This window comes from Globicephala melas, chromosome 3 (genome assembly GCF_963455315.2).
Source record: "Globicephala melas chromosome 3, mGloMel1.2, whole genome shotgun sequence".
NCBI classification, from domain to species: Eukaryota; Metazoa; Chordata; class Mammalia; order Artiodactyla; family Delphinidae; genus Globicephala; species Globicephala melas.
Genome location: NC_083316.1, coordinates 30,326,654 through 30,352,264, shown reverse-complemented (window position 1 = coordinate 30,352,264; position 25,611 = coordinate 30,326,654). Strand labels below are relative to the sequence as shown.

General features: G+C 39.2%; 1 protein-coding gene and 1 pseudogene across 4 annotated transcripts in view; both read left to right on the top strand.

Annotated features, from left to right (window-relative positions):
* The first annotated feature begins 7,149 nt into the window (after positions 1-7,149).
* The window catches only part of CPLANE1 (ciliogenesis and planar polarity effector complex subunit 1), a 126,304-nt gene continuing 107,842 nt past the window's right edge, over positions 7,150-25,611 (top strand). For 2 of the 4 annotated variants that reach the window (XM_060295717.1, XM_060295716.1), the window contains exons 1-14: positions 7,150-7,285; positions 12,705-12,831; positions 13,823-13,958; positions 14,077-14,196; positions 14,594-14,826; positions 16,590-16,696; positions 18,174-18,330; positions 18,751-18,854; positions 19,881-20,063; positions 22,163-22,412; positions 22,579-22,734; positions 22,908-23,677; positions 24,216-24,424; positions 24,623-24,703. In XM_060295717.1, coding sequence (XP_060151700.1) covers positions 12,751-12,831; positions 13,823-13,958; positions 14,077-14,196; positions 14,594-14,826; positions 16,590-16,696; positions 18,174-18,330; positions 18,751-18,854; positions 19,881-20,063; positions 22,163-22,412; positions 22,579-22,734; positions 22,908-23,677; positions 24,216-24,424; positions 24,623-24,703 — 2,587 coding nt within the window. In that variant the 5' untranslated portion in view covers positions 7,150-7,285; positions 12,705-12,750. Of the gene's footprint in view, positions 7,286-12,704; positions 12,832-13,108; positions 13,331-13,822; positions 13,959-14,076; positions 14,197-14,593; positions 14,827-16,589; positions 16,697-18,173; positions 18,331-18,750; positions 18,855-19,880; positions 20,064-22,162; positions 22,413-22,578; positions 22,735-22,907; positions 23,678-24,215; positions 24,425-24,622; positions 24,704-25,611 lie in introns of those variants that run through there. The other 2 variants (XM_060295715.1, XM_060295718.1) reach the window with 2 other exon arrangements.
* On the top strand, positions 9,732-10,490 carry LOC115866459 (large ribosomal subunit protein uL22-like; annotated as a pseudogene).

Here is a 25,611-nt window from a genome sequence, read left to right as displayed (position 1 = left end):
TGCCACTGCCTTAAGTCCTATCGGGCTAGTTAGTTAGCTGGGGATGGGACAACATGAGAGGACAGGGTTATGGCTGCTAAGATCCACCTCTGAGTGTGTAGAACAGCAGTTCTCAAAGAGAGAGTCTGCTAAGGTAGCACCCAAAATATGCCTTGTATTTAGAATCTGCCACAGGAACTCACTTTACATTCCCTGAATATGTCCTACATTCATTCCATATGATGTAACTGAAATCATAATCTTTCTCCACTTCGCTATCAAAGTCCTACTCATCCTTTAAAGCTGAATCTGTTTGGGAGCCAATAGAGGACTGCTTTAATTTTTATTTTGGTTTAAATGGTAGATTTCAACATGTTTTTAAAAAACAAACTTTTGGGACTTCACTGGTGGTCCAGTGGATTAGACTCCACGCTCCCAATGCAGGGGGCCCGGAATCGATCCCTGGTCAGGGAACTAGATCCCACATGCATGCCACAACTAAGAGCTCGCATGCTGCAACGAAAAGATCCTGCATGCCACAACTAAGACCCAATGCGGCCAAAATAAATAAATAAAATATTTTTAAAAAATAAAAATAAAAAACAAACTTTTACTTGAAATAGTGTACAGAAGGGTACACAAATCATAGAATAGTAAGTTTTCTCAAAGTGAACACACTTGTTTAACTACCACCTCAATCAAAATACAGAACCTTATCTAAAAGCACATGTTCTTTCCTGTTTCCTGTCCTGACAGCCCAGGTCTTAGTATTTGACTTACTTTTTCCCTCTATAATGGTTGTCTTTTTCCTTCTGATGGGTTTTCTGGAAGTAGAATAACTCCAACCGCCATTTAAACAAGAAGAGAACTTAGGACTTGAAATTGAAAGGTTGCATGTTATGATGGTACTGTTACACTCATCTAAAGATAAGGTCCAAACAGTGGCTGGATAAACTATTGAGGCATCCCTGCATAGCCACTCATTTACCAGGTTACAGTTGTTGGGTCCACTTTCTGAAGCAGAACCTTGGAAGAGAAATTGGAGGATGGCCTCTACTCTTGGGATGACATACGGATCCATAGCACTCGCCATGAGAAAGTCTTTTGTCTCTGACAACTCTGGCAACTCAGTTTAATAGTCAAAATGGCTTCTGGCCACCTGCTCATTATCTGTCCCAGTAGGTGATAAATTAACCCTCCACCTGACAAGTAATGGAAGGCATACTTAAAATGTAAAATGGCTGCATTTCAGGTGACAGGGAAAGTCTGGGATTAACTATTGCCACTGCAATCCTGCAACTCACATTGTTACAGTGACACTTAACTAAAGCCTAAAGCAATCAATACATTTTTTTTTAAGGCCAGATGATTGACTCAAAGTGAGTATGTGACTTAAGTTGTTCCAATCAGAGTGAAGCCCAGGTTGGGGAAATAGATCTTTTTTTCTAGATAGTAGGGTATGACAGTGTAAGGTCTGGTCCATCTGTAGCCTCTTTGCTACCAAAACAGAGATGATATTTTAAAAGAATATATTGGAAAGTAATTTTATATTTGTTAAATCTTGTTGCCTTTCACACTATATCAGTCAGGGTTCAATCAAAGAGAAAGAAGCACTAGAAAATGTGTGTGTGTGTGTGTGTGTGTGTGTGTGTGTGCGTTTACAGGAATTTGACCTTACGCAATCATGAGAGTTGGTTCAAGTAGTCTCTGTACAGCTGTTGTCTTTGTGTCAGATGCTGGAGCGTGAAGTTCACAGAGCAGTCAATCAGCAAGAGAAGATGGCTGCAAAATGGAAGAGAGTAATGAAAGTCTGGGATCTGAAAGCTTGAGCTGGAGCTCATGAGGATGGACCCAAATCCCTATCAGTTCCTGTTGTTTGTCACCTTAATGGTGTTGGTGTCCTGCAGAGGCTGGGACCTTCCTAGAGCTAAATATTTACACCTGTCACAGGAGTTGGAGCCTCTGAAAGGGGATCCAAAGGAAATTAGAGCAGCTGCAAGTTCTCCCACTGCCTTACAGTGAGGTGAGCCAGCAGATAAGTGACCACATATGTGAGCTCCAAAATAGCTGCTGCTTCATTCTGCCCTCAAATCTCCCATAACAATCTCTACTGTGTTCTATTCTACCTAGCAACACACAGGGAAGGGAATTCTGGGAAAGGTAATTCAGCCTAGCCGAGTTGACACATTATAAAGTCACCACCATTGAATCGATGGCATTCACCCCTTTGTAGAGAAGATAGAAACCACCTAGAACAAAGGTTTTGTTTTCAGCTTCAAGTCTCCAAGCAAAATTATTATTCAATTCCTTAGCGAAACAACTGTCTAAATAGTTCACTTTTTTTTTCTTTTTCCCTAGGTGGGGGTGAGAAAACACACGCATGCCTGAGGAAGGTGCACAGGCACACAGGGGACAAGGGCAATGCCACCCGAGACCCTGCGAGGTATCTTGCCTCTATGTTTCATTTGCTTCACCTCTGTCTGTATGTCAGCAGCCAAACATGTATGCATCAGGGCATGGAAGCCTTGAGAGCGGGCCATCATCAAGCCAAAGATGTCTCTGTGAATCAACTCCTTGGTCTCAGGCCCTGCAATTTGGCTCCTGATGTCACCCTGAACCCCCGAGAGACCCTCAGGGGGACTGGGCCCCCTCTGCCTAACAGCCACTGCCCTCCAGGGTAACACACCCGTTCTTTGCACATACTAAAAAATTCACCTTTATTCACAGAGAAAGGGACTCTCTAAATTTCTTGTTATATCAAATTCAATGTATTAAAGTCTGAATATGGAATTTTGCCACAATGCAGGGACAATCAAGAGACGACTCAGAAAATACATAAGGGGGACACTCTCCAGGAGGAAGAAAGCCCCTCTGGTTTAGTGGAAACAAGGAATCAGACATGCATGTATTTCAAGGTAAAATCTCATGGGGATGAGGTTGACGAGAATGTTGAGAGCAGAGTAGCTTTTCCAAATTATTGGAAAAGATTATCCTTTAGGATGCTCCCCCTCTCCCAATATGGGGGAGGGGGTGATCCCAGCAGAATAAAACATGGTAACGTGTCATAATTAGAGAAAAGAGTTTAGTCATCATTCCTGACCTGCTCTCAGCTCTCATGTCTAGCTCAAGACATAGAACTTTCTCACATGCTCTGGGGGACTTGAGAGCAAGGGGACCCCTCTGTAAAGGCAACAGAATAGACAGATGAAGGATGTGGCTGAGGCTTAGTGGGCATAGTGGCATCATCAAGGGAGAAATTAGAGACTCTCTAGCTATAGACACCACAGCAGACACCAATGCAAGAGACCCAGGGGCCAACATCAGACATCCGGAAGCAGGGATGACTAAGAATATAAAAAACAAAATTTGAATGCAAGTAATCTTTCCCCCATTGCCTTTAGGGCAACCCCTCCTACCATTATCACTTATGAATCTACCCTATAGATTGAGTAGAATGAGAAAAAGACAATCTGCAAGATACAGCATTTATTTGAAAGAGACTTTACCAAAGAAGAAATGGAAGTACCATTAATTGTCAAGGTAAAGACCTTCCCTGCTATACATTGGGTTGGAGGCTCAAGAAGAATGTTTAATTGCAGAAAAAATTTAAAACTACATTTTCCTTGCAAAATAAGTGTAAATGTGCCATCTTCTTACTTTACCACAAGAGAAGCCAGCCTGAAGACAAAGAGCAGAGTGAAGAGAATTCGAGAAAAATAGAACAAGAGCCCTGCCTGATCGAAACTTGCAAGAAACCTGCTGAACCCCTGGGTTAATGAGACAATCAACTTCTCTTATTGCTAAATCTAGTTTGTGTGGGGTTCTCTATTACTTAAGATCTTCATTAGGCTTAAAGATAAGCAATTAAAATCAGCCAGTAAGTCAAAGTTGGGAATTGAACGTAAAATGTCTAACATTCAAAATTTGACTCTTAATCACTGTACCATAATACAAAGCTCAAATGCCATTCCCTCTGTGGTGTTTGCTGCACCTGCAACTGCTTGCTACTCAAGGTATGGTCCAAGGACTGGCAGAATCGGCATCACCTGGGGGCTTCTTAGGAGAGCAGATCTTAAGGCCCCACCCACCCCAGACCTACTGAATCAGAATCTGCATTTTTAACAAGATTCCCAGATGATTTGTAGGTACATTAAAGTTTGAGAAATACTGTTTTAAGTCACTCTTTTCTTTGGGTTCTTACAGCATGTTCCTTATTCATTGCTAGTTACGTACTTCTATCTCCTCACCAAACCTGTGATACCCTTGAAGACAGGAAATATGTATTACTATTTTTTATATTCTAACCACTTGTGATGAAAACTGCTAATTGACCACCAAAGTCATTCTTTCAGTCTTACTGGGTATGTTGCTAATCTACATTTCCCAGCCTGCTTTGCGGTTAGGTATGGCCAGGTGATAAAGTTCTCTCCAATACAACATAACCAGAAATACTGTGTACCACTTCTGGGCCCAGGTCTCAAAACTGTGGGTATGCTATCTCTTTTTCTCCTTTCCTTTGGCTGGAATCCACTGGAACCCAGTCTTGATTATGCAACAAGATACTGGAGAATTACAGAGTGAGTATCTCGAAGGAACCCAGATGTCTGAATAATTGTGTGGAGCAGAGCTACCCTAACAAACTGAATCACTCACCTTGTAACAGTTACACAAGAAAGAAATAATTGCCTATGTTCTCTAGGCCACTAATTTATGGTAGAGGCTTTTTGATATGGCAGCCTACTCTTACCCTAAATAACTCACAACTCCACCTTATAATAGACCTCAGCTTATAATGATTCCCCCTGTTGGGGGAGAATGGCCTCAGATACACACAGACAAGACCTCAGCAGCCATTTCTGCACTATGTGATCCTAGCCATAGCTGACTGCTCCAGGAGTAGATCTCTTACCCAAACTGCACCACTTGCATTTTTCCCTCCAAGAGATTTGCAATTCTGAACTGAGACACAGGCTGAGAAAAATTGGAGCTGAGTCATGTTAATGGAAAGGCTTTAAAGCTGCACTGTACAATACAGGAGCCACTAGCCACATGTGGCTATTTGAATTTAATTAAAATAAAAAATTCGGGGCCTCAGTTGCACTAGCTACATTTTATGTGCTCAGTAGCATTCGTTGTTAATGGCTACCATATTGGACAAAGCAGACATAGAACATTTTCATCATCACAGAAATTTCTACTGGATAGCATTGCTTTAGAGAGAAAGTCTATGATCTGTCCTGGTTGCAGTACTTCCTAAGAACTGGTTATTGAAATCATTCCTTAGATTCTGTGGGATACTCCACACTCCCTACAATAAATTCCTTCTCTTGCTCAAGCTAGTTAGATTTGATTTTACTACCTGCTACCTAAAGGACCTAGGTTATTATATATCTTGCACTGTAACTATGAAACACCAAATCGGATGGGGGAATTTTCGAGCTTATTTCTATTTCACTTTACTCAGACTTTCACACATGGTTGACCACTCCTTCCTAGGCTCTTCCCTCCTACGCTTTCATGCTTTCCTGACACCACTTTTTTGGTTCTCTTCACCCCTCTGATGCTCTCATAAGAAGTGGTCTTCTCCATTAAACCCTTATTCATCAATATATATTAAAGAGAGGTGACCTTTAAAAAAGTGCAGGGCAGGCTGATGGAGAGACAGATGGTTAGGTTACATGTTCTACATCTACAGTTCTCCCATTGGGCTTCTGAACCATGACTCTAATTGCTCACCTGCAAGTCCACAGGCACCACAAAATGAATGTGCTTCAAATTGAACTATTCCTTGTTGAAAACCTAGCTTAGATACTTCTGACCTGCCCATCTCCCAGAGAGAAAAAAATGTGTTCTGTGCATACTGCTATCATGAAATTTATCACTGCACTGTAATTTAAGTGTCTATGAATCTCTTTTGAATAGGAACAGCATCGTTTTCCTCTCTTTACACCTAGCATCATGTTTGACACATGACACATAATAGGCATCCAATAATGTCTATTTTAGCCAATTGTAGGCATTCCCATGAAATTTTAAAGAATAAATGTGCACAACAGTCAACTCCAGAATTGCACCAATACCTCTAGGTCTGATGGCCACACAGCAAAGTCAGACACAGTTATCCTATTGTTATCACATCTGAAGACCTAGAAATGGAAACACAAAATTGTGGGAATAAGTTAGGATTTCTTTGTTCTGCTTTAGACTTCTTGGGCTAACTCCAGCAAGATTTATGTAAGGTGTTTGTGATTTGAGTAGCCTTGGACCACTTCAGTTCTATAACCTTTGACGTAAACGGTGCTAAGTGGTAATTATCCCAGCTGCCACTTATCCCACACCGAGACACAGGGAGAGTTGTGATTTACGATGCTGTGGGAAGTCCTCCTGCCCAGTACCCTTTGCTTGCCAAGATAAACCAATTTGATAACGATATCTTTCTATTTGAGAGGGCTGAGCGATTTACTCAGCAGAACATACCTAGCCTAGCCAAAGGTAACAAGCCAAAATGTTTTCGAACACCAGGCCAGTGACATCAGTGAGTGAAGAGGAGGACGGCTAGGGAACGGAAAGCTTGCCCCTGCTTAAGGCATACAAATTTAAGCTACAGAAAAATGCTTTTCCAGACCAAATATAGATCTCGAGCTGCGTGTTCTTGCCCCCTGTTTCCAGACCGTGCGCAGGAGCAGGACAGGAGCGAAAACAGTGCTGTAAATAAACAGAAGTCACTAGGAGTGTGGGTACAGAAACGCTTTCCTTAGCGCTTTAAGTTGCCCACTTGATCCGTGGAGGGCAGTGTACAACCCGTTCATTCCCAGGTCTCTAGAGGTCTCCACTAGGGTGCTGACATCCCGTGATTTACATCTTAGTCGGTTACTAAACGGTTTCCTGTAGAGCGCCGCGCATCGCCTGGGCACTCAAAGGCGAGTGTCTGAGGAACGCACGGGGTCGGTGAACACAGAAGGACCCGCGGAAGCTTAGGAGGAGACAGGGAACGGGAGGAGGAGCGGCCGAGCGGAGGGGACGCGGGACCGCTGAGAGGAAGGGGCGGGGGGAAACCCAAGGAGACCCGGAGGATAAGAAGAGGGAGGAGCACGTCCAGCTTCCCGCCCGCGCTCCCGGCCGGCTCGGGGCAGGCGCACTGTCGCCGCTCGCTCGCGTCCCCTCCCCCACCTCCGCCGTCGCCAGGGCGCAGGCTCGCGTCTGCGCCGGCGGCTGGGCCCTCGGCAGTCGACCTCTGGTCACTGCCAGCTTCGCCTTCTGCCTCTCCGCGCTTCTCCCTCCCCGGATGGGCCGGACCCTGGCGGAGGTAACTGCCCGCAGATTCCTGCCCCTCACGGCCCCAGCCTCTTCCCCACGCTGTCCGGCCCGCGGGGTCCTCGGGCTCCTTCGTCCCCCTCACCCCCTCTAGTGTTGCGCGCTCGCGACCTCCCCAGCCCCTCCCTACCCCGCCGCATCCAGCACCCTCGTCCTTTACCACTTCCCGGTCCCCCAGGTTCCCCGGGGTCGTCCTCCGGCCGCCGCACCCTCAGCCTGACGGAGGCTCGGCGGCTCCGAGGGGCCCGGGTCGCCCTCCGGATGGCTGGGAACGACGTCCGGTTCGGGCCAGATCTCGGCCCCGCACCGGGGTCCTGCAGCTCCCGCCCTGTCTCGGGTGGGCACCACGGTGGCACCTCTCGGGGCAGAGGGCGGCGCTGCCCCGCAGGGTCGCGTAGGGAATCTCAGAGGGGTCCCCTGGGGATGACTTGTGCGAAGTGGGGAAGCCCCTGTGTTTGACCTTAGTGGGTGATAAATTGAGCACGGAGGAATGGACGCGATTTTTTAGATTCGTCTGTGGTGGAAACCACAGAACAACTTGGATTTTTCTCTCTCTCTCTCTCTTTTTTTTTTTTTTTAATTGAGCAGAGCTCCCTGAGCTATATACAGTAGGTCCTTGTTGGTTATCCATTTTAAATATAGCAGTGTGTACATGTCAGTTGGATTGTCTTGAAACTGCTTTCGCCAATGTGTTTTTTTTTTGTTTGTTTGTTTGTTTGTTTGTTTTGCGGTACGCGGGCCTCTCACTGTTGTGGCCTCTCCCGTTGCGGAGCACAGGCTCCAGACGCGCAGGCTCAGCGACCATGGCTCACGGGCCCAGCCGTTCCGCGGCATGTGGGATCTTCCCGGACCGGGGCACGAGCCCGTGTCCCCTGCATCGGCAAGTGGACTCTCAACCACTGAGCCACCAGGGAAGACCCTCTTGTTTTAATTAACATAATTACAAAAGTCAAAACTATACAGAGGACTTCCTGGATGGTGCAGTGGTTAAGAATCCGCCAGCCAATGCAGGGGACACAGGTTCGATTCCTGGCCCAGGAAGATTCCACATGCCGCTAGCAATTAAGCCCGGGCACCACAGCTACTAAGCCTCTCTTTTTATATATATATGTATATATATGTGTGTGTGTGTGTGTGTGTGTGTGTATATATATATATCCTTTTCTCCATATACATACGTATACATCATTTATCCTATAGAGTTTTTTACATTCTGAATTTGGTTGATTTTATTCTACTGGTGTGTTTAATATGTTCCTTCATTCTCTTTATTTCTTGTCATCTGGTAGTTTGATTCAGACACAGATTCAGGTTCAGTTTTTAATTTTCTGTCTTTGTAAGAATATTTCATAGATGGCTGTGTGTACTTCCTGTCTACAAAGCATCATGTCACGGGCAATACAATGTCTATTTGTCTCACTGTTAGTAATTTTAAGATTGATTAGTGGCAGCCGCATAGTACAGGGAGATCAGCTTGGTGCTTTGTGACCACCTAGAGGGGTGGGATAGGGAGGGTGGGAGGGAGACGCAAGACGGAAGAGATTTGGGGATATATGTATACGTATAGCTGATTCACTTTGTTATAAAGCAGAAACTAACACACCATTGTAAAACAATTATACTCCAATAAAGATGTTAAAAAAAAAAAAAGATTCAGGCTCCCCTGGTGGCGCAGTGGTTGAGAGTCCGCCTGCCGATGCAGGGGACACGGGTTCGTGCCCCGGTCCGAGAAGATCCCACGTGCCGCGGAGCGGCTGGGCCCGTGAGCCATGGCCGCTGAGCCTGCGCGTCCGGAGCCTGTGCTCCACAACGGGAGAGGCCACAACACTGAGAGGCCCGCGTACCGCAAAAAAAAAAAAAAAAAGATTCATTAGTGGGTTTAGGGCATGTCAGTCCACCTGTTATAGAGTTCCCCATCTACTTTCACCTAATAGTTTTAGCAGCCACTGATACTATTGACTAGATCTGTTATTTCATTGGGAGCTGCAAATAATGCTTTTCTAATGCCATTATTCCTCTTGCATTTGGTTAGCGCTTTTTAAAGAATTAATTTTATTTATGATTTTAATATTTATATTTAAAAATTTAAAAATAAATATTTGAAATTATTTATTTTAAATAAATTACTTAAAAATAAAGTGTCTAAGGAAGTAGTCATCTGGAATATTACCGTTCTGAGGAATTGAAAAACATAACGTTACAGTATAAAATATGAGGGTGGTTAGCATCTTAATCGGTCATTCTGTGCTGTATTTGAATAGTCTTTCATTTAAAGCTTATTTTATTTTTAAAAATTCAGCTATTATTAAAGATGGCATTAATAATACCAAATAAATTCAGTTTTTTTGGATTTCATAAACTAAAAAGAATTAGGAAGATAGAATTTTTTAAAAAAAGAAAGAATAAGGCTATAAAGTGGTCTGAAGTGACCTCTAAAAATGGTTCGCTATTCCCTTGACCCAGAAAACCCCACAAAATCATGCAAATCAAGAGGTTCAAATCTTTGTGTTGGTTTTTTTTTTTTTTGCGGTACGCGGGCCTCTCACTGTTGTGACCTCTCCCGTTGTGGAGCACAGGCTCCGGACGCGCAGGCTCAGCGGCCATGACTCATGGGCCTAGCTGCTCCGCGGCATGTGGGATCTTCCCGGACCGGGGCACGAACCTGCGTCCCCTGCATCGGCAGGCGGACTCTCAACCACTGCGCCACCATGGAAGCCCTTTGTGTTCACTTTAAGAACACTCAGGAAACTGCCCAGGACATTAAGGGTATGCACATCCGAAAACCCACCAAGCGTCTGAAGGATGTTACTTTAAAGAAGCAATGTGTGCCATTTCATTGTTACAGTGGTGGAGTTGGTAGGTGTGGCCAGGACAAACAGTGCTGCTGGATGCGGGGTCGGTGACCCAAAAAGAGTCTTGAATTTTTACTGCAGATGCTCAAAAATGCTGAACTTAAGGGCTTAGATGTAGATTCTCTGGTCACTGAGCACAACCAGGTGAACAAAGCCCCCAAGATGTGGCACAGGATTTACAGAGCTCATAGTCGGATCAACCCATACATGAGCTCTTCCTGCCACATTGAGATGATCCTTACTGAAGAAGAACAGATTGTGCCTAAACCAGAAGAGGAGGTTGCACAGAAGAAAAAGGTATCCCAGAAGAAACTGAAGAAACAAAAACTTACAGCCCGGGAATAAATGCCACAAAAAAATAAATGTAAATAAAAGTAAAAACAAAAAGGAATAAGGCTGTGATTAAATACAATCCAGGCCAATGACCAAATGCCATCATTATTCAAGATTTCACAATATTAAAAATTTTAAAAAGACTCAATTTGGAACAGTCACAAACTTAATATGAAAATTCAAATAGAGTACAAAGAACTTTTTTTCATGAACCACTTGAGAGTGACAACTGATGTTCTCTTACCCCTGAATATTTTAGTATCTACTTTCTACAGACAGGGACATTTGCCTACATAACTGCAAGACAACCATCAAAATCAGAAAATTAACATTCATCTATTACAACCATCTAATCCTCAGTTTTTCTTCCTATTCTGGTTTTTCCAATTGTCCCATATTGTCCTTTATAGTGAAAGGATAAAATTTACAATTACTGACTGCATTTAGTTGTCAAGTTTCCCGTTTGGAACCAGTTCCTCAATCTTTTTAAAACTTTCATAAACTTGAAACTTTTGAAGGTTACAGATCAGTTATTTTGTAAAATGTCCTTCAGTTTGGGTTTGCCTGATATTTCCTTGTGATTAGATTCAGGTTGTGTTCCTCTGTACATATGTCGCAGAGATGTTTTTCTCATTTTAACTATTAGGTGGCACGTGATTTCCATTTGTCCCATTCTGATAATTTTCATTTTGATCACTAGACAAAATGGAATCTGCCTGGTTTCTTCATTGTAAAGTTACTTTTTCTCTTTTGTAATTAATGAGTATTTTATAGGGAGATATTTTGAAACAATGTAAATATACCATTTTTCATCAAATGTTCAATTTATTAATTTACTTATTTATAATTATATGGATTCATGGTTTCCTATTTTATTCCATGGATTTTATTATTTATTGATTGATTTATTGATTGATTGGCAGTACACGGGCCTCTCACTGTTGCGGCCTCTCCCGTTGCGGAGCACAGGCTCCAGACATGCAGGCCCAGTGGCCATGGCCCACGGGCCCAGCCGCTCCGCGGCACGTGGGATCCTCCCGGACCGGGGCATGAACCTGTGTCCCCTGCATCGGCAGGCGGACTCTCAACGACTGTGCCACCAGGGAAGCCCCCTATTTATTATTTTTAAATATTTATTTATTTATTATTTTGGCTGTGCCAGGTCTTAGTTGCGGCACGCAGAATCTTTAGTTGTGGCATGCGAACTCTTAAGTTGTGGCACGCATGCGGGATCTAGTTCCCTGACCAGGGACTGAAACTGGGCCCCCTGCATTGGGAGCGTGGAGTCTTACCCGCTGGACCACCAGGGAAGTCCCTATTCCATGGATTTTAAATCCATTATTGTAATTGTTTTGATGCTCAAATTGTCCTCAGTTTGGTCTATGGGATCCCTTTCATTATGGCTTCTGTGTCCTCACTGTGCCTGGCTCCAATACACTGTGCCAAGCTCTTCCACTGCGTGAACATCCTCCCAAGATTCACTCAAGAATGGGCCATTCACCCAAGATTATGTATGCTTCCCTTACCCAAATAGGACTCTGACAAACTGTTCATGGCCTCTACCACAACTATCCCCACAACCAGCATGGGGACTTGCTGGGCATCTTTACTTCATATTATCTCAGGGCTTCATTTTTACGTCAACTAGTTTGGACTTTCTTACAGCTCTGTGACTTAGGGCAGTTTGACTGTTTATGTGGTGATTGAAGGCTTCAAGAGTGATTATTCCATAGAGTAAGGTAAAAGTTGTATTGCCTTATATGAGCTAGCCTTGGGAAGTGCATAGCATCACTTCCATTTTACTCTTGGTCAAAGTAGTCAAAACCCACCCAAATTCAAGGGATGAGGCATAGACCAGAGCTCTCAATGAGAGGAGTATTAAGGTCATAGTGTAAGAAGAGCATATGGGGTGGGAGGTATTTTTGTGGCCATCTTTGGAAAATACAACCTGGCACACTGAGAAAATCAAATCACATAGAAACTCTATTGTCAAGATGTTCTCCTAGTTCATGTTTATCTTCATAGTCTGAGAAATAACTTGTCGAAAAGCAAATACATTTTGTCTGACTATTCAAGATGAGATACTGAATAAATTGTCAGCATCTTACCTTAAAAAGAGTTAACTTGAGCTGATGAAAAAGTAATCTACTAAAACTTTATGAAAATTCTAAATTAAGATCCTCAGTATTATGGGCTATTATCATTTTTTTGTTTTGATTTTTACAGCATCTTGTGACTTTTGACTTAATTGGTCATTGATATCTCAGCAAGCATGGAGATAAGATTAGAAGTTCTGACTTCAACGAGTATCAAGCAGAAAAAACCCTGGCCACGAGTCTCCTGGTTGGGACAGGTAGGTTTTTCTTTAATCATACAATATCAGTTCTAATATGTGTTAACTGTGTGCTTTGCCTCTAAGATCAAAGAATGTTCTATGGCCTTCACAAAACACAATGTCATCTGTAGAAGGATCACCTGCCTACTGAGCAGGGTTTTGTGTATTTGTGTGGTAACAGGCTGGCAGAGATGGGGAGGGAGCATCAGTCTTTCTGTGGTCTAATCAGAGTTGCCACCACTCTCATCACTCTCTTGCTCCTTTTCTCCATAAACTTGCTTAATCTTCTTCACAGTCCTCTGTTGCTTTGCTCTTGGAGACCTGGGATGATGTATCATCCTCACTCTCATCTGCTGTGCTCTCCTGGGAATGCTGGGACATAATTTCTTCACCCTGCAAGTCCCAGTTTTTGAGATTGCACAGCCAGAAGACCTCTCTGCAATTGTTGAGGATGAGCATGGCTTTCACTCTGCAAACTACCAGCTACAGGGTCTTTTTGAGCAAAAGCACATGTTTGGTGAGTTTCGTGTCCTGGTGAATCTTGGAATGCCCACACAGGTGATGAAGCAGCGTGGTGTCCAACTGGAAGGTTTCCAGTAAGCTCAGATCATTTTCTCGATGTTTTCTAAAACTGAAGTCTAGGAGTAGCATGACACTGCTTCAGAAATGAGAAGCCGTGTCTATTTTAATCTAAGTAGATAATTTAAAACTTACCCATACTACTGTTCAGATTGATGAGATAACAGCAGGTAACTCAGTTTGGGCTAGCAGAATTGGAAGACACTCCTATAATTTTAAACTCCAAAGAAATCTCAGTGCAACTGTTAGGTCATCCTACCTAGTAATTCTAGTAAGAGGTACTTTAAGATAGAATGAAAAATCTTCAGGTTACAAATATACAATCTTTCTTAAATGTCACTTTGTTTTCTTTTCTGGGATAACTTACTTAGGTAAGAGGCTGAATTAACTTCTGGCATCTCTTAAGTCTCTCACATGTTTCTTCTCTTAGGAAAATGAAGCTGTTTTTCTTTTGGATGATAAATTCATAAATGAAATTAATTTGCTATCAGGAAGGACAAAGAAGAAAATTCCCAGTCTCCAGCCTTTGTTGAAGGATGTTACAGTCCTAACAACGTCCAGTAATGGTTAAGTAGTACTGATATTTTCAAAAGACTAGATTAACTGTATTTTTAAAAATAATTTTGGGAGTAATATTAAGGGAAATGTTAGATTATAAGTATTGCGTTTCCTTTTTGGAAGCAGATGCCTGGCTGGCTGGGGTACTTGCTACAGGGGAGCTTTTCCTCTGGAACAAAGATCAAGATTGTTTGAAAACTATACAAGCAACTGAAAAGCCTAAAGAAATGATTAAAGCTGCAGTAGGTGGGAGATTTTTATTTGTTTAAATTGGTTTAACTTGATATATAGGAGAAAAGAAATATATCTCTGTGTAAATATATATATCTGTATATATATGTATTTTTCCTTATATCTGTAAGTATTTTTTTGGTGGTGTTTATTTGTGACAATTAGGTTCATCCTGAAGAAGAAAAATCTGGCATGCCTTACATATCTGTGATAACAGTGGGTTCCTAATATCACATATGAGTACATGATAAATGTTATAATTTGTACTTTTAGTTTATTACTAGTGCCTTAGTTTTACATTCTGAATGGAAACATCATTTAGGTTCCTTATTGTCAGAATAGATAAAATTTGTACTTTTTTGTGGGAATTCAGACTTCAGAGGTGTAATTACTTTTTTTTGTTGTTTTCTAGCAAGCTCTTTGAGACTGTACTTGTATGTATCTGGCAATGGGAAAAGAGTTCTGCTTATAACTCCTTCTGGATGCATATTTCTTTGGGAACATTTGGAATTCAAGAATATCTTATCTTCTAAAAGCCCTTCATTGGTGGGCCAATGGTCCCAGATCATACCTGAAGAAGCAGTTCATTTGCCTTCCACTGAAGATAAAGAAGCTGTAGTGCATGCTGTCTTTATAAAAAATGAGGTAAAATCCAAATCAGACAGGGTATTATAGAAGTGGTGGAGATCTCAGACTCTAAGAACAGACACCATCTGGGAAGCTGTTGAGCAGAGTGTGTAATGGCATAGCTATATATCTCCAGGCATCATTAATTGTCATAGTAATGGTGAAATTACCACGGAAAAGGTATTTTTATATTTCTTGGTCACATTTTAAAAGATGTGTATTAAAAATGGTTTGAACTTAGAGCTTCCTAGTTATACTTTTCCCTAGTTTTAGAATATAACTAGTTTTGTAATAAAGAGAAATACAAATATCATATATTAACGCATATATGTGGAATCTAGAAAAATGGTATAGACGATCTTATTTACAAAGCAGAAATAGAGACACAGATGTAGAGAACAAATGTATCGATGGATACCAAGGGGGAAGGGGGTGGTGGGATGAATTGGGAGATTGGGATTGACATATATACACTTCCAAATATAAAATGATAACTAATGAGAACCTATTGTATAGCACAGGGAACTCTACTTGGTGCTCTGTCGTGACCTAAATGGGAAGGAAATCCAGAAAAGACGGGATATATGTATACATGTGGCTATTTCACTTTGCTCTACAGCGGAAGCTGACACAGCAGTGTAAAGAAACTATATTCCAATAATAAATAAATATTTGTTGGATTTTTAAAAAAGCTAGAATTAGTGATATTAAGTAAGCCATTTAATTCCCAGGGAATAACACGTTCATTAACTAAAAGCATTCAGAATAGCTGCATGATACTCTTTGTGTGTATGGACCAACATTTAATTACCCGATCTACTATTGTTAGAAATTACATTTTGAACTTTTGTTGTTTTCCTCCACCCCCATGGGTAGTGCCCTAACTTAAATAATATGTAACTATAAGGACTTCCCTGGTGGTCCAGTGGCTAAGAATCCACCTTCCAATGCAGGAGACGTGGGTTCGATCCCTGGTCCCACATGCTGCAGGGCAGCTAAGTCCGAGAGCCACAGTTACTGAGCCTGTGCTCCCTAGAGTCCATGAGCCACAACTAGAGAAAAGCCCGCACACTGCTACGAAGATCCGCATGCCACAACTAAGGCCCAACACAGCCAAATAAATAAAATAAATTAATTAAAAATAAATAAATAATATGTAACTGTAAAAGAAGAGAAAAATAAATATATTAGAATATTTCCAGTTGTAGCCAGAGTAAAGGCTGTGTTTTCTTAAGAGAGTAAACTGCACCTTGATTTCCCATTTGAGATATGCCTGTGGCTCAGAAATTAATTACTTAGTCTTTAGCTTAATGTTCAGCTACATGTTAAGAGTAAAAATATGAGCAGGCTCTTGATATGTTTCATTTATTTTATTTATGATGAGAAATATGTGGGGTTTTTTTGTTTGGTTGTGTTTTTTTTGCTGTTCTTTCAGGGATTAGTTTATTTTATTTATAGTTTAGTTATTTTATTTTATTTTTTTCCTTGTTGGTTATTTATTTTAAACATACCAGTGTGTATGTGTGAATCCCGAACGTCCTAACTATTCCTCCTCCCCACCCTTACCCCCTGGGAACCATAAATTAGTTCTCTAAGTCTGTGAGTCTGTTTCTGTTTTGTAAATAAGTTCATTTGTATCATTTTCTTTGATTCCACATATAAGCTATATCATACGATATTTCTCTTTCTTTGTCTGACTTCACTCAGTATGACAATCTCTAGGTCCTCTTGATTTATTTTCAGATTAATTATATACTAAAGTATGTTAAATTTATCTACAGTTATTTGGAGACTGCTGCTTGTGTTCATTTACTTTCTATTCCGGGGAATGCCTGAAGTTAACATTTCTAGCAATTCGGTGGCATGAAAATGTATTTACATCTATAAGGTGAGGTAAATGTTTCCTTCTTCCTAGTTTTCTATCTGCTTTTTTTTTTTTTTGGCCGCTCCATGCAGCATGTGGGATCTTAGTTCCCCTATCAGGGATTGAACCTGTGCCCCCTGCATTGGAAGCATGGAGTCTTAACCACTGGACCGGCAGGGAGGTCCCTCTATCCCTTTTAAAACATTGTTATCTTTTGGCCCATAAATACGTAACAAGATTAGTAAGTGAAATGTGAATATCAACTTCTGAGGCTTTACAAATTCTTTCTTCCTGTAAGTATTGTTCTGTTTCTTTACTTTTCATTTTGAATGTCTATTATAGAAAGTTTTTCTTGTTTTAATTTTGTTTCCCTTCTTAGAATCAAGAACACATAAAAGGTAAGGCAGACAAGCAGACTATGGTCTTACTTGTCTTAAGACTATAAAAATAACTCCTTTGAAAAGTAATTCAATTGAATTTTTTTAAAATAAATTTATTTATTTATTTATTTTTGGCTGCATTGGGTCTTTGTTGCTGCACACGGGCTTTCTCTAGTTGCAGCGAGCGGGGGCTGCTCTTCGTTGCGGTGCATGGGTTTCTCATTGCAGTCTCTTCCCTTGTTGCGGAGCATGGGCTCTAGGTGTGCGGACTTCAGTAGTTGTGGCTCGTGGGCTCAGTGGTTGTGGCTCACAGGCTCTAGAGTGCAGGCTCAGTAGTTGTGGCACACAGGCTTAGTTGCTCCGCGGCATGTGGGATCTTCCCAGACCAGGGCTCGAACCCATCTCCCCTGCATTGGCAGGCGGATTCTTAACCACTGTGCCACCAGGGATGTTCCAAATCAATTGAATTTTGAAAAGGAAATAACTTGAATTTACTACTGTACTTTTTAAATGCTCAAGTATTTTTTCAATTAAAAGTAATTTTATTTATTTTAAAAAGCCCAATGGAATAGAAAGAATGCATTAAAAGCATATAGTGACTAAGATTTAGTAAAATAGTGAGGTTTTTTTTTTTTCTGTTTATTTTCTTTATTTTTTATGCTAGCAGTACTCTATTTGGGTGTAATTTATATAAAGTAAAATGAACAAATCTTAAATGTACAACTAGGTGGACTTCGATAAATGTACATATGCCTGTAACCATCCTCATATCAAATATAGAACATTGTCACTATCCTAAAAATCCCCTCTTCTCACCTATTTAATACCTGTAAAAATGTTTGTAATAATGTAGAAATATGTGTATCTAAACTTCTAGTGGATGCAGATGTTTTTGGGGCTGGCTACAGAACATGCCATTATTAACAAAACTCTGATATGGACCTTGTTTAACTAGCAGTTGCTCTTTTGTGTCCTGGATGAAACTTGTGAACAGTTGCTACGAGACCCCAAATATATGTGCACATGTACGAATTTAGTTGGACCCTTTAATTTTTTGTAATGAAGTGTATATTAATTTAAAAGTTACTATACTTTTTGTTTTCAATTATTTCACTACTTAGATCATTGACATACCATGTTCAGTGGGCACAACAAGATTGCCTTCTGTGCAGTCTGATTCCTAAATGTGAATCAGTAAAGTCAAGAGGAGCTCTAATTTCTGCATTTTCAAGAGATGGCATTACCCTGGCAGTAACTCTTAATCAGAAAGACCCAAAGGTCAGTAAATATAATCTATCTTGGAAGTAACCTGTAAAAGAGAGTTTAGTTCAGTTTTGAGATTTTTTTTCCCCCGAGTATAGTTTTTTTCCTTAGTATTACTTTATATTCTTCAAATTGGTGTTTTCTGATCCACCTTGACATTGTAAATTGGTAAAGTTATTTACATTAGCTGCCGTAATTTTCAGAATTTGGCCTTCAGAGATGAAAAGAGGATAATGGAAAAGGAAGAAAGAAGGGCAAAGTGGTAACTGATATTCTTAAAATGTAGTATAAAAGAGAGAAAAGTTATAGGTGGTCAGTATTATCTTGCCAGTTGGCAAAGACTAGGTAGTTCATTGATATAATAGATCTCTAGGTCTTCAGAATTATAAGTAAAATAATTTTAATGGTTTTTTTAATCTTTTTTTTTCTTTCTAGGCAACTCAGGTATTATTTATAAACACACTGAATTTTGTTACACTCTGTGGTAGCCTTAAAGGATGTAGTAATAAGAATCCTGTGGTTCCAGCTACACTTATCAGGTAAGGGTTCTTTTGTATTTCTAAATAGTGTTTTTATTTTCTTTTTTAATAGTTTAATAAGTTTAAGGCACTGATAATTCAGTAGGTGTCTAAATAGATATTTAGATAGATGATGTTATCTTGGGAGGAGTTGAATTATGACTGGGTAGAGAAATACTGGGCTAAGTTAGAGAGGTTGAAATGAAAAAACCTGGGTTGGGAAGACCATTATATACTCAGGCTGAGGTGTTTCTAGCTTTTTAAACAAAGTTAGCATTCTCTGCATACGGGTGGATAGTACCATAAGTGGTGATTTTGGATGGCACGTGGACCTATGAAGGATTATAGAGTAGGAAAATTTCCTCTTGGATCCTCCTAAGTTCCTATTCTGAATTGTTTTCTCTGCTGCTCTCTGAATTTCCAAAGTTTTCAGGTTCATCCAGCCTTGCCTTTTTATTTTCTTTCTCTCCCCAAAATTTTCTTTCTAGAAGAATTAATAGTCTCAGTTCAGTGGTCTGTTTGACTTAGGGTGTCCATCATTCACATGAGGAGGAGCTACTTTTCTGTCTCCATGAAAGAAACATTAATATTATCAGATAGTTAAGGAGTAGTAAAGATGGCTTTAGGAAGACGGAGTCTGCTACTGAGTGGAGCTCTGGCAGGCTGCAGAGAAGACAGGCGTGGTATTGACCTTCAAATCTACCAGTAGATCTTAGTTTTGGACACCACTAGGATTAGAAGTTGTTCTAATTATAATGTAAGTGACAAAAACTTTACTTTGTTAGGTCTTATTTTCATCTTATGATTTGCTTATGAATCTAAGTAAATTTCTAATTTGTATGTTGTATGGAGTAGATGTTTATGAGCAAACTCCTTTTTTCTTACCTTTTTTTCTGGGAAGTAAAATACATGAAATGTATTGACATTTGCCTGCTATTCATTCTTTTGACCTTATTTTTTGAAGCATCTCACCCCTTCTTGGCCATTATAAATTGTCAAAGGCATTGTAGAGAGTCCTTTCTAAACATATTGTCTTGCTTTTTCTAGGTCCTACTGGGTAGGTGATATCAGCTGGACTCATGATAGTCTTTTTCTGGCTTGTGTATTAAAACGTGGCTCCCTGGTTTTATTGACCTGCCAAGGTGAATTGCTAACGTTAATTACATTTGGTTGCTCTATAGAATTTGGGCCAGCAGAATTTATTCCTCTTCACCCACTAATAACATATAGGTGAGACATTTGAATTGTTTTAATTTATTTACAGAAGTTTTTCTCTTTTGGTATTACTTTACTGTGTATTTTTTTAATATAATTTCATCTTTCAAATTGTCTTATTCTTTCTTTGAGTCTGTCATCTCAATATCCGCTTCTTATTTAGAGTTTTCTTCTGTTTCTTTTTGTGGCTTAATCCTGGTGAAAATTTGACATGGTGACTATGTAAGTATATGTTATTTAAATATTCAGTAGCACTAAAAAAAGTAACTTCTTTGATAAAAAAATTAATAGAAGTGTGATATATCTTTTATTGTTTCAAAAGCAGAGCACTTAGATAAAAATTAACTTGGCATATGTATCTACTTTTCTCCCAGAGGGAAAAAGGAGAAAAGTTGTTGGAAATGGGTAGTAGACTTTAGAATTTAGCCATATTTTAATTTTTAATTGTGAGATCATGAAGCATTTTGGCTTTGGAGTCAGAACAAGATTCAAACCTTGGTTCTTCTACTTATTAGTTGTGTGACCTTGGGTAAGTTATTCTTAAGACTCTGTTTCTTTTACTGTGAAATGAAGATGACAGTAATAATCTCTTAGAGTTGAGGGAATGAAGTAAGATGATAAATAATTATAAATTGCTTTAACACAGTTCTGGCATAAAATAAGTGCTCAGTAAATATTTGCTGTTATTGATGTTGATATTATTATATATGGCTAGACACATATAGACACCTATTTACAAATCAGAAGCATTGGAAAAGGTCTTTGAAATTAATCCATTCCCTTTACTGTATAGAAAAGAAACTGAGGAGGGATGTGTCCTTGATTATATTTAGCAAAAAGTTTTGCTTAATTTTTAGCAATAGAAAATTCTAATGGAAAAACTTGTCACTTTGTGCAGTGAAAGTGTTTTTCCTTATTTCTTATGGTCTGATTCATAATTGACTTAAATTTCCTCACATTTTCCTTTAAAATTAGTATTTAGGGCCTTTCAAAATGGATTGCTTTTTTTGATTACAAAAGTAATACATATTCATTGTTTTAAAAAAACTTAAAAATCAAATGTTACAAAACTAGATAATGTAGAAAGTGAGACTTGTAATCCTATTCCTCAGAGATAACAATTATTAGCATTTTAGTGTGTTGTCCTCTAAAATTAAAAATTTTATATAACATTTATAACAATATTAGTTTCTTTTTTTTTTTTTTTTTTTTTTTGCGTTATGAGGGCCTCTCACTGTTGTGGCCTCTCCCGTTGCGGAGCACAGGCTCCGGACGCGCAGGCTCAGCGGCCATGGCTCACGGACCTAGCCACTCCGCGGCATGTGCGATCTTCCCGGACCGGGGCACGAACCCATGTCCGCTGCATCGGCAGGCGGACTCTCAACCACTGCGCCACCAGGGAAGCCCCATGGAGTCACTTTTTAATGGTTTTATAAATTTCAAAGCATGTACATTCTGAAACCAATCTTCTATTGTGGATCATTTGGCTAATAAAATCTATATTTGATTCGTTTCCTAACCAGAAAAAAAATTATATTTTTGCTATTCTCTTTATAGTTATAAAGCTTCAAAGTTAATAATCAGTGATATTAAGTAGTCAGAATCAGGTACACCACCATAACAATAAATAACTACACTTATGTGGAAACTCAGTCAGATTTAATCTTAAGCTGATAAAATTATACTTATCACCATCCTCTCCAAATGTGCTCTGTTTCTTTTCTTTCTCCTCCTTAATAACAAATATACTTATAGCTCCTAATTATATTCTTATAAGTATATTTAAATAGATAGTAAGAAGGAAAGGTAAGTTCAATAGTAAAAATGAACTGCCTCAATTATTTTCTGGAAAAGGTTGTATAAAACTAGATTAAAAACAAGACAGAGTAAGTGCCACAATGCTGGGAAAATTTTAAAAAAACACATAAACCTCTGTATTATTTAATCACGTATGTTTTCCTCATAGATATATGCACATTTAATATTTTTGCATTTAATTTGCTTGCATTTTCATCATTCTGGAACTTTTAATTGTTTTTTCTTTGGAATAACATAATTGTTTCCTTTAAGATTTTTCTCTTACTAATTCTTGAATTTTGGTGTTTGTTTGCTAGACCACAGCAGTTTACACTTCAAGATTCAGATAATTCTGTAGATTCATCAGCTTCTGATAGTGACCCTATGAGACAGAGATTTTCTATAAAAGCACATTCACGGTTACCCTACCTCATTATTTCTGATGGATACATGGTCACAACCCTTCGATTTCTTGATAATCTGTCTCCATCAGTGCTCATGAGATCCCTTCTACTTGATTCAGCACAGAGGCTTGAGAAAACATACCAAAGTTTGATATTGTCTAAGGTATAGTGCTTTTTGGTACCATTAGTAAAAGTTGACTTCTTAGTCCTTTCAAATTTAAAACTGTACTGACAGCCTTGGATTGTATACAGTTATCTGTAGATGTTTTAATTGTTTGTAGTACAATTATCGATAAAATTTTGCTCTGGAAATCTTTTTTCTTCTATAGCCAAAAGGCCAAGGGCTGAACTTGCAATCACTGGATTCCCTAAGATCTAGCTTGTTAAAACACCACGGAAATGAAAATTTAGCTGATTCTACTGTTCCCAGATTCTTGCAGGCAGAAGAAACAATGAAATTAAATGAAGAAATAGCAGATTTGCAGGTACTTAGTAACAGTGTTTTATTTACTTTGAACAGTTACGTATTGACTTTATTCCAAGAAACATATTTTCTTTTTCTTTCATTAAAAGGAAGAGAAATTTGAGAGCACTAAAGTGATTCTACTTGTAAGGAATCAAATGATATTAAGTATAATTTTTTTCACTCATGTTTTAGGATTTTGAAGCTGAAGAAACTAATGAAGGCGAAAATTTTCCAAACAACTTATTTTCTTTTTGGAACCAAAAGAAGGATCTGTTGTTTAGTAGTGCCCAAGAAGGAAGACTGGAATTTGCTTCTATGTTTGATACCATACATGCAAAAGATAATATTGAGGAGACAGATGAAACTGTTACAGAACTGCGTTCTGTCCAGAAAAATCTCCTTGCAGCATGGACTATAGGAATTTCAAAAAATGTGACAGAAAAAAAATTAATGTTAAATTACACAGTAGTTTGTATCACTCATTTTTTGTACATTCTTCAATTTATAAAATGTCCTTTCCCCGAACTTGATCTTTTTTTAAGCAAGAGCCCAAGACATAATGCATGGGTACTTTGTATCTTTCAACTTTTTCATCAGTGTTTATCAATCCAGTACTGGGATATGAGATACAGACAAGATGTAGGACATTTGGTAAAGCTGACCTCAAATACTATAAAGCTTTTGCTGACACAGCAACAACAGAATCAGTTATTCTCAAAGAAACTTTTAGCCTGTTTTCATTTACTCAGAATGGTAGCTGATCATTTAAATGGCGTATACAGTCTTCAACCAGAAGTTATTTCAGCATCAACTGATGGAAGTAGAACAGCAAAGCAAGACTCATTGGTGGTACCCATTTTTCAAATGTTTCAAGATAGTGGTGCTCGGAAAAACTGGTCTTGGAATTCGTCTTTCAAGATTCGTCCTCAAGTATTAAATTTTGTTCAACAGCCAGGACACAGGTATAATGACTTTAATATTAGGAGACCATCAGCTTTATAGATTTTTCAAAATTGAGATATAATTCCCATACTGTAAAATTCTCCATTTTAAAGTGTACAATTCAGTGATCTTTCGTATAGTCACAGGCTTGTAGAACTATTAGCACAAATTCCAGAATATTTTTATCACCCTCAAAAGAAACCTTGTACCCATTAGCACTCAGCATTATAGATTTTATGTTATAGAATTTATGCCAGATATTATTCAACACATATATTTTATTAGTCTTGGGCATCCATGATACTGTTGAAGGATTTTGGTTTAGATAAGCACTATAGAAAAATGACCACAGGTACATAAAGCATTTATGAAAGTTTTAAAAATATGCATTTTTTGATCTGTGGACTTTGTGCTATATTTAAATCTGATCAGTTTGTATACATGTTATTACCTCAGTGAAGAATACATGCAGAAATAAAAGGGCTAATGAGGAGGCTATACTCATTCTTATCCCTAGTCTGAAATTTGATTCTTATGATTACCTGATTTTGTGTGCAGATTGATTGTTCTCTGGAGAGTATTGTACAGAAAAACTTTATGGTATCAAACACAATTAAGTCAAAGAGTTCCTGAAGATGACATACAGTTAACTGAAAAGATGACACATGAAGCATCTACTGTCAAGTCCCTGTTATGTCATATACAGGCTAAATTGCAGACTGCTGGAGTTCTCTTGAACCAGACCTTAGAACTTAAATCTATCAATGGTCAGTATCTTATAAACAATTTCTAACTCCAGGAGTAAGTGATATAGTTAGTGGGACTTTGATTTTATTAATTGGTTGCAATTATTTGCTTTTCAAAATAATTTCTGGTGGAGTTGTATCCACTAAATTTTAAAACAAGTACGTGTTTATAAAGGAATTTAATTAACCAGCACTAATTTTTGGTTAAAAACTTTGTAGGGGAAGAGTGTTTCCTATTAGGATCATATGAAAAGTCTGTTCAACTATGGAAGAAAGCTCTTCAAGAAACCCAAGAGAAAGGTAGGGGAGTGTTAAAAAATAATATTTGCCATAATATTGGTAGGACCATATTCTAGCATGCTGTTGAGCTTCAAAATTATTTCAGATTTCTGAGTGCTCACAATTTCTTAATGCTCAAATAGAATACATATTGTAGGTACCTTTACTGTCAGAAATAGTTATTTAAAATTATTCTTAGTCTTGGAAATTGTAGCACCAAGAATTTTTTCTGTTATCCATAGATAAGGCTCCTCTGTCCTTTTTTTGATTAGTGATGGAACCTGTGATTGATTGTTGATAGGGAAAAAAATGAGACTTAATCCCAAATTTAAAAAATATATATTTTGTCATTTAGTGCACTGTAAGTATCTAAACGAGAAACTATGGGTCAGATAATTTGTCACCTTATTACAGACTTATAGAAACATGGAGCTAAGGCTCTCTGCCCTTAAGTAATTCAACTTTAAGAATTTCCTGTCGGACCTCCCTGGTAGCACAGTGGTTAAGAATCTGCCTGCCAGTGCAGGGGACACGGGTTCGAGCCCTGGTCTGAGAAGATCCCACATGCCATGGGGCAACTGGACCCACATGCCACAACTACCGAGCCTGCGTGCTACAACTACGGAAGCCTGCACCCCTAGAGCCCGTTCTCTGCAACAAAGAGAAGCTGCAATGAAGAACAGCCCCCGCTCACTGCAACTAGAGAAAGCCCGCGTGCAGCAACCAAGACCCAACGCAGCCAAAAATAAAATAAGATTAAAAAATTAAAAAAAAAAAAGAATTTCTTGTGAGTTAGACTTATTATGGGCTACATGGAGTTTTTTTTTTAATATTTATTTGGCTGCATTGGGTTTTGGTTGCGGCACGCAGGATCTTCATTGCAGCACACGGGCTTCTCTCTAGTTGTGGCACTCAGGCTCTGGAGCGTA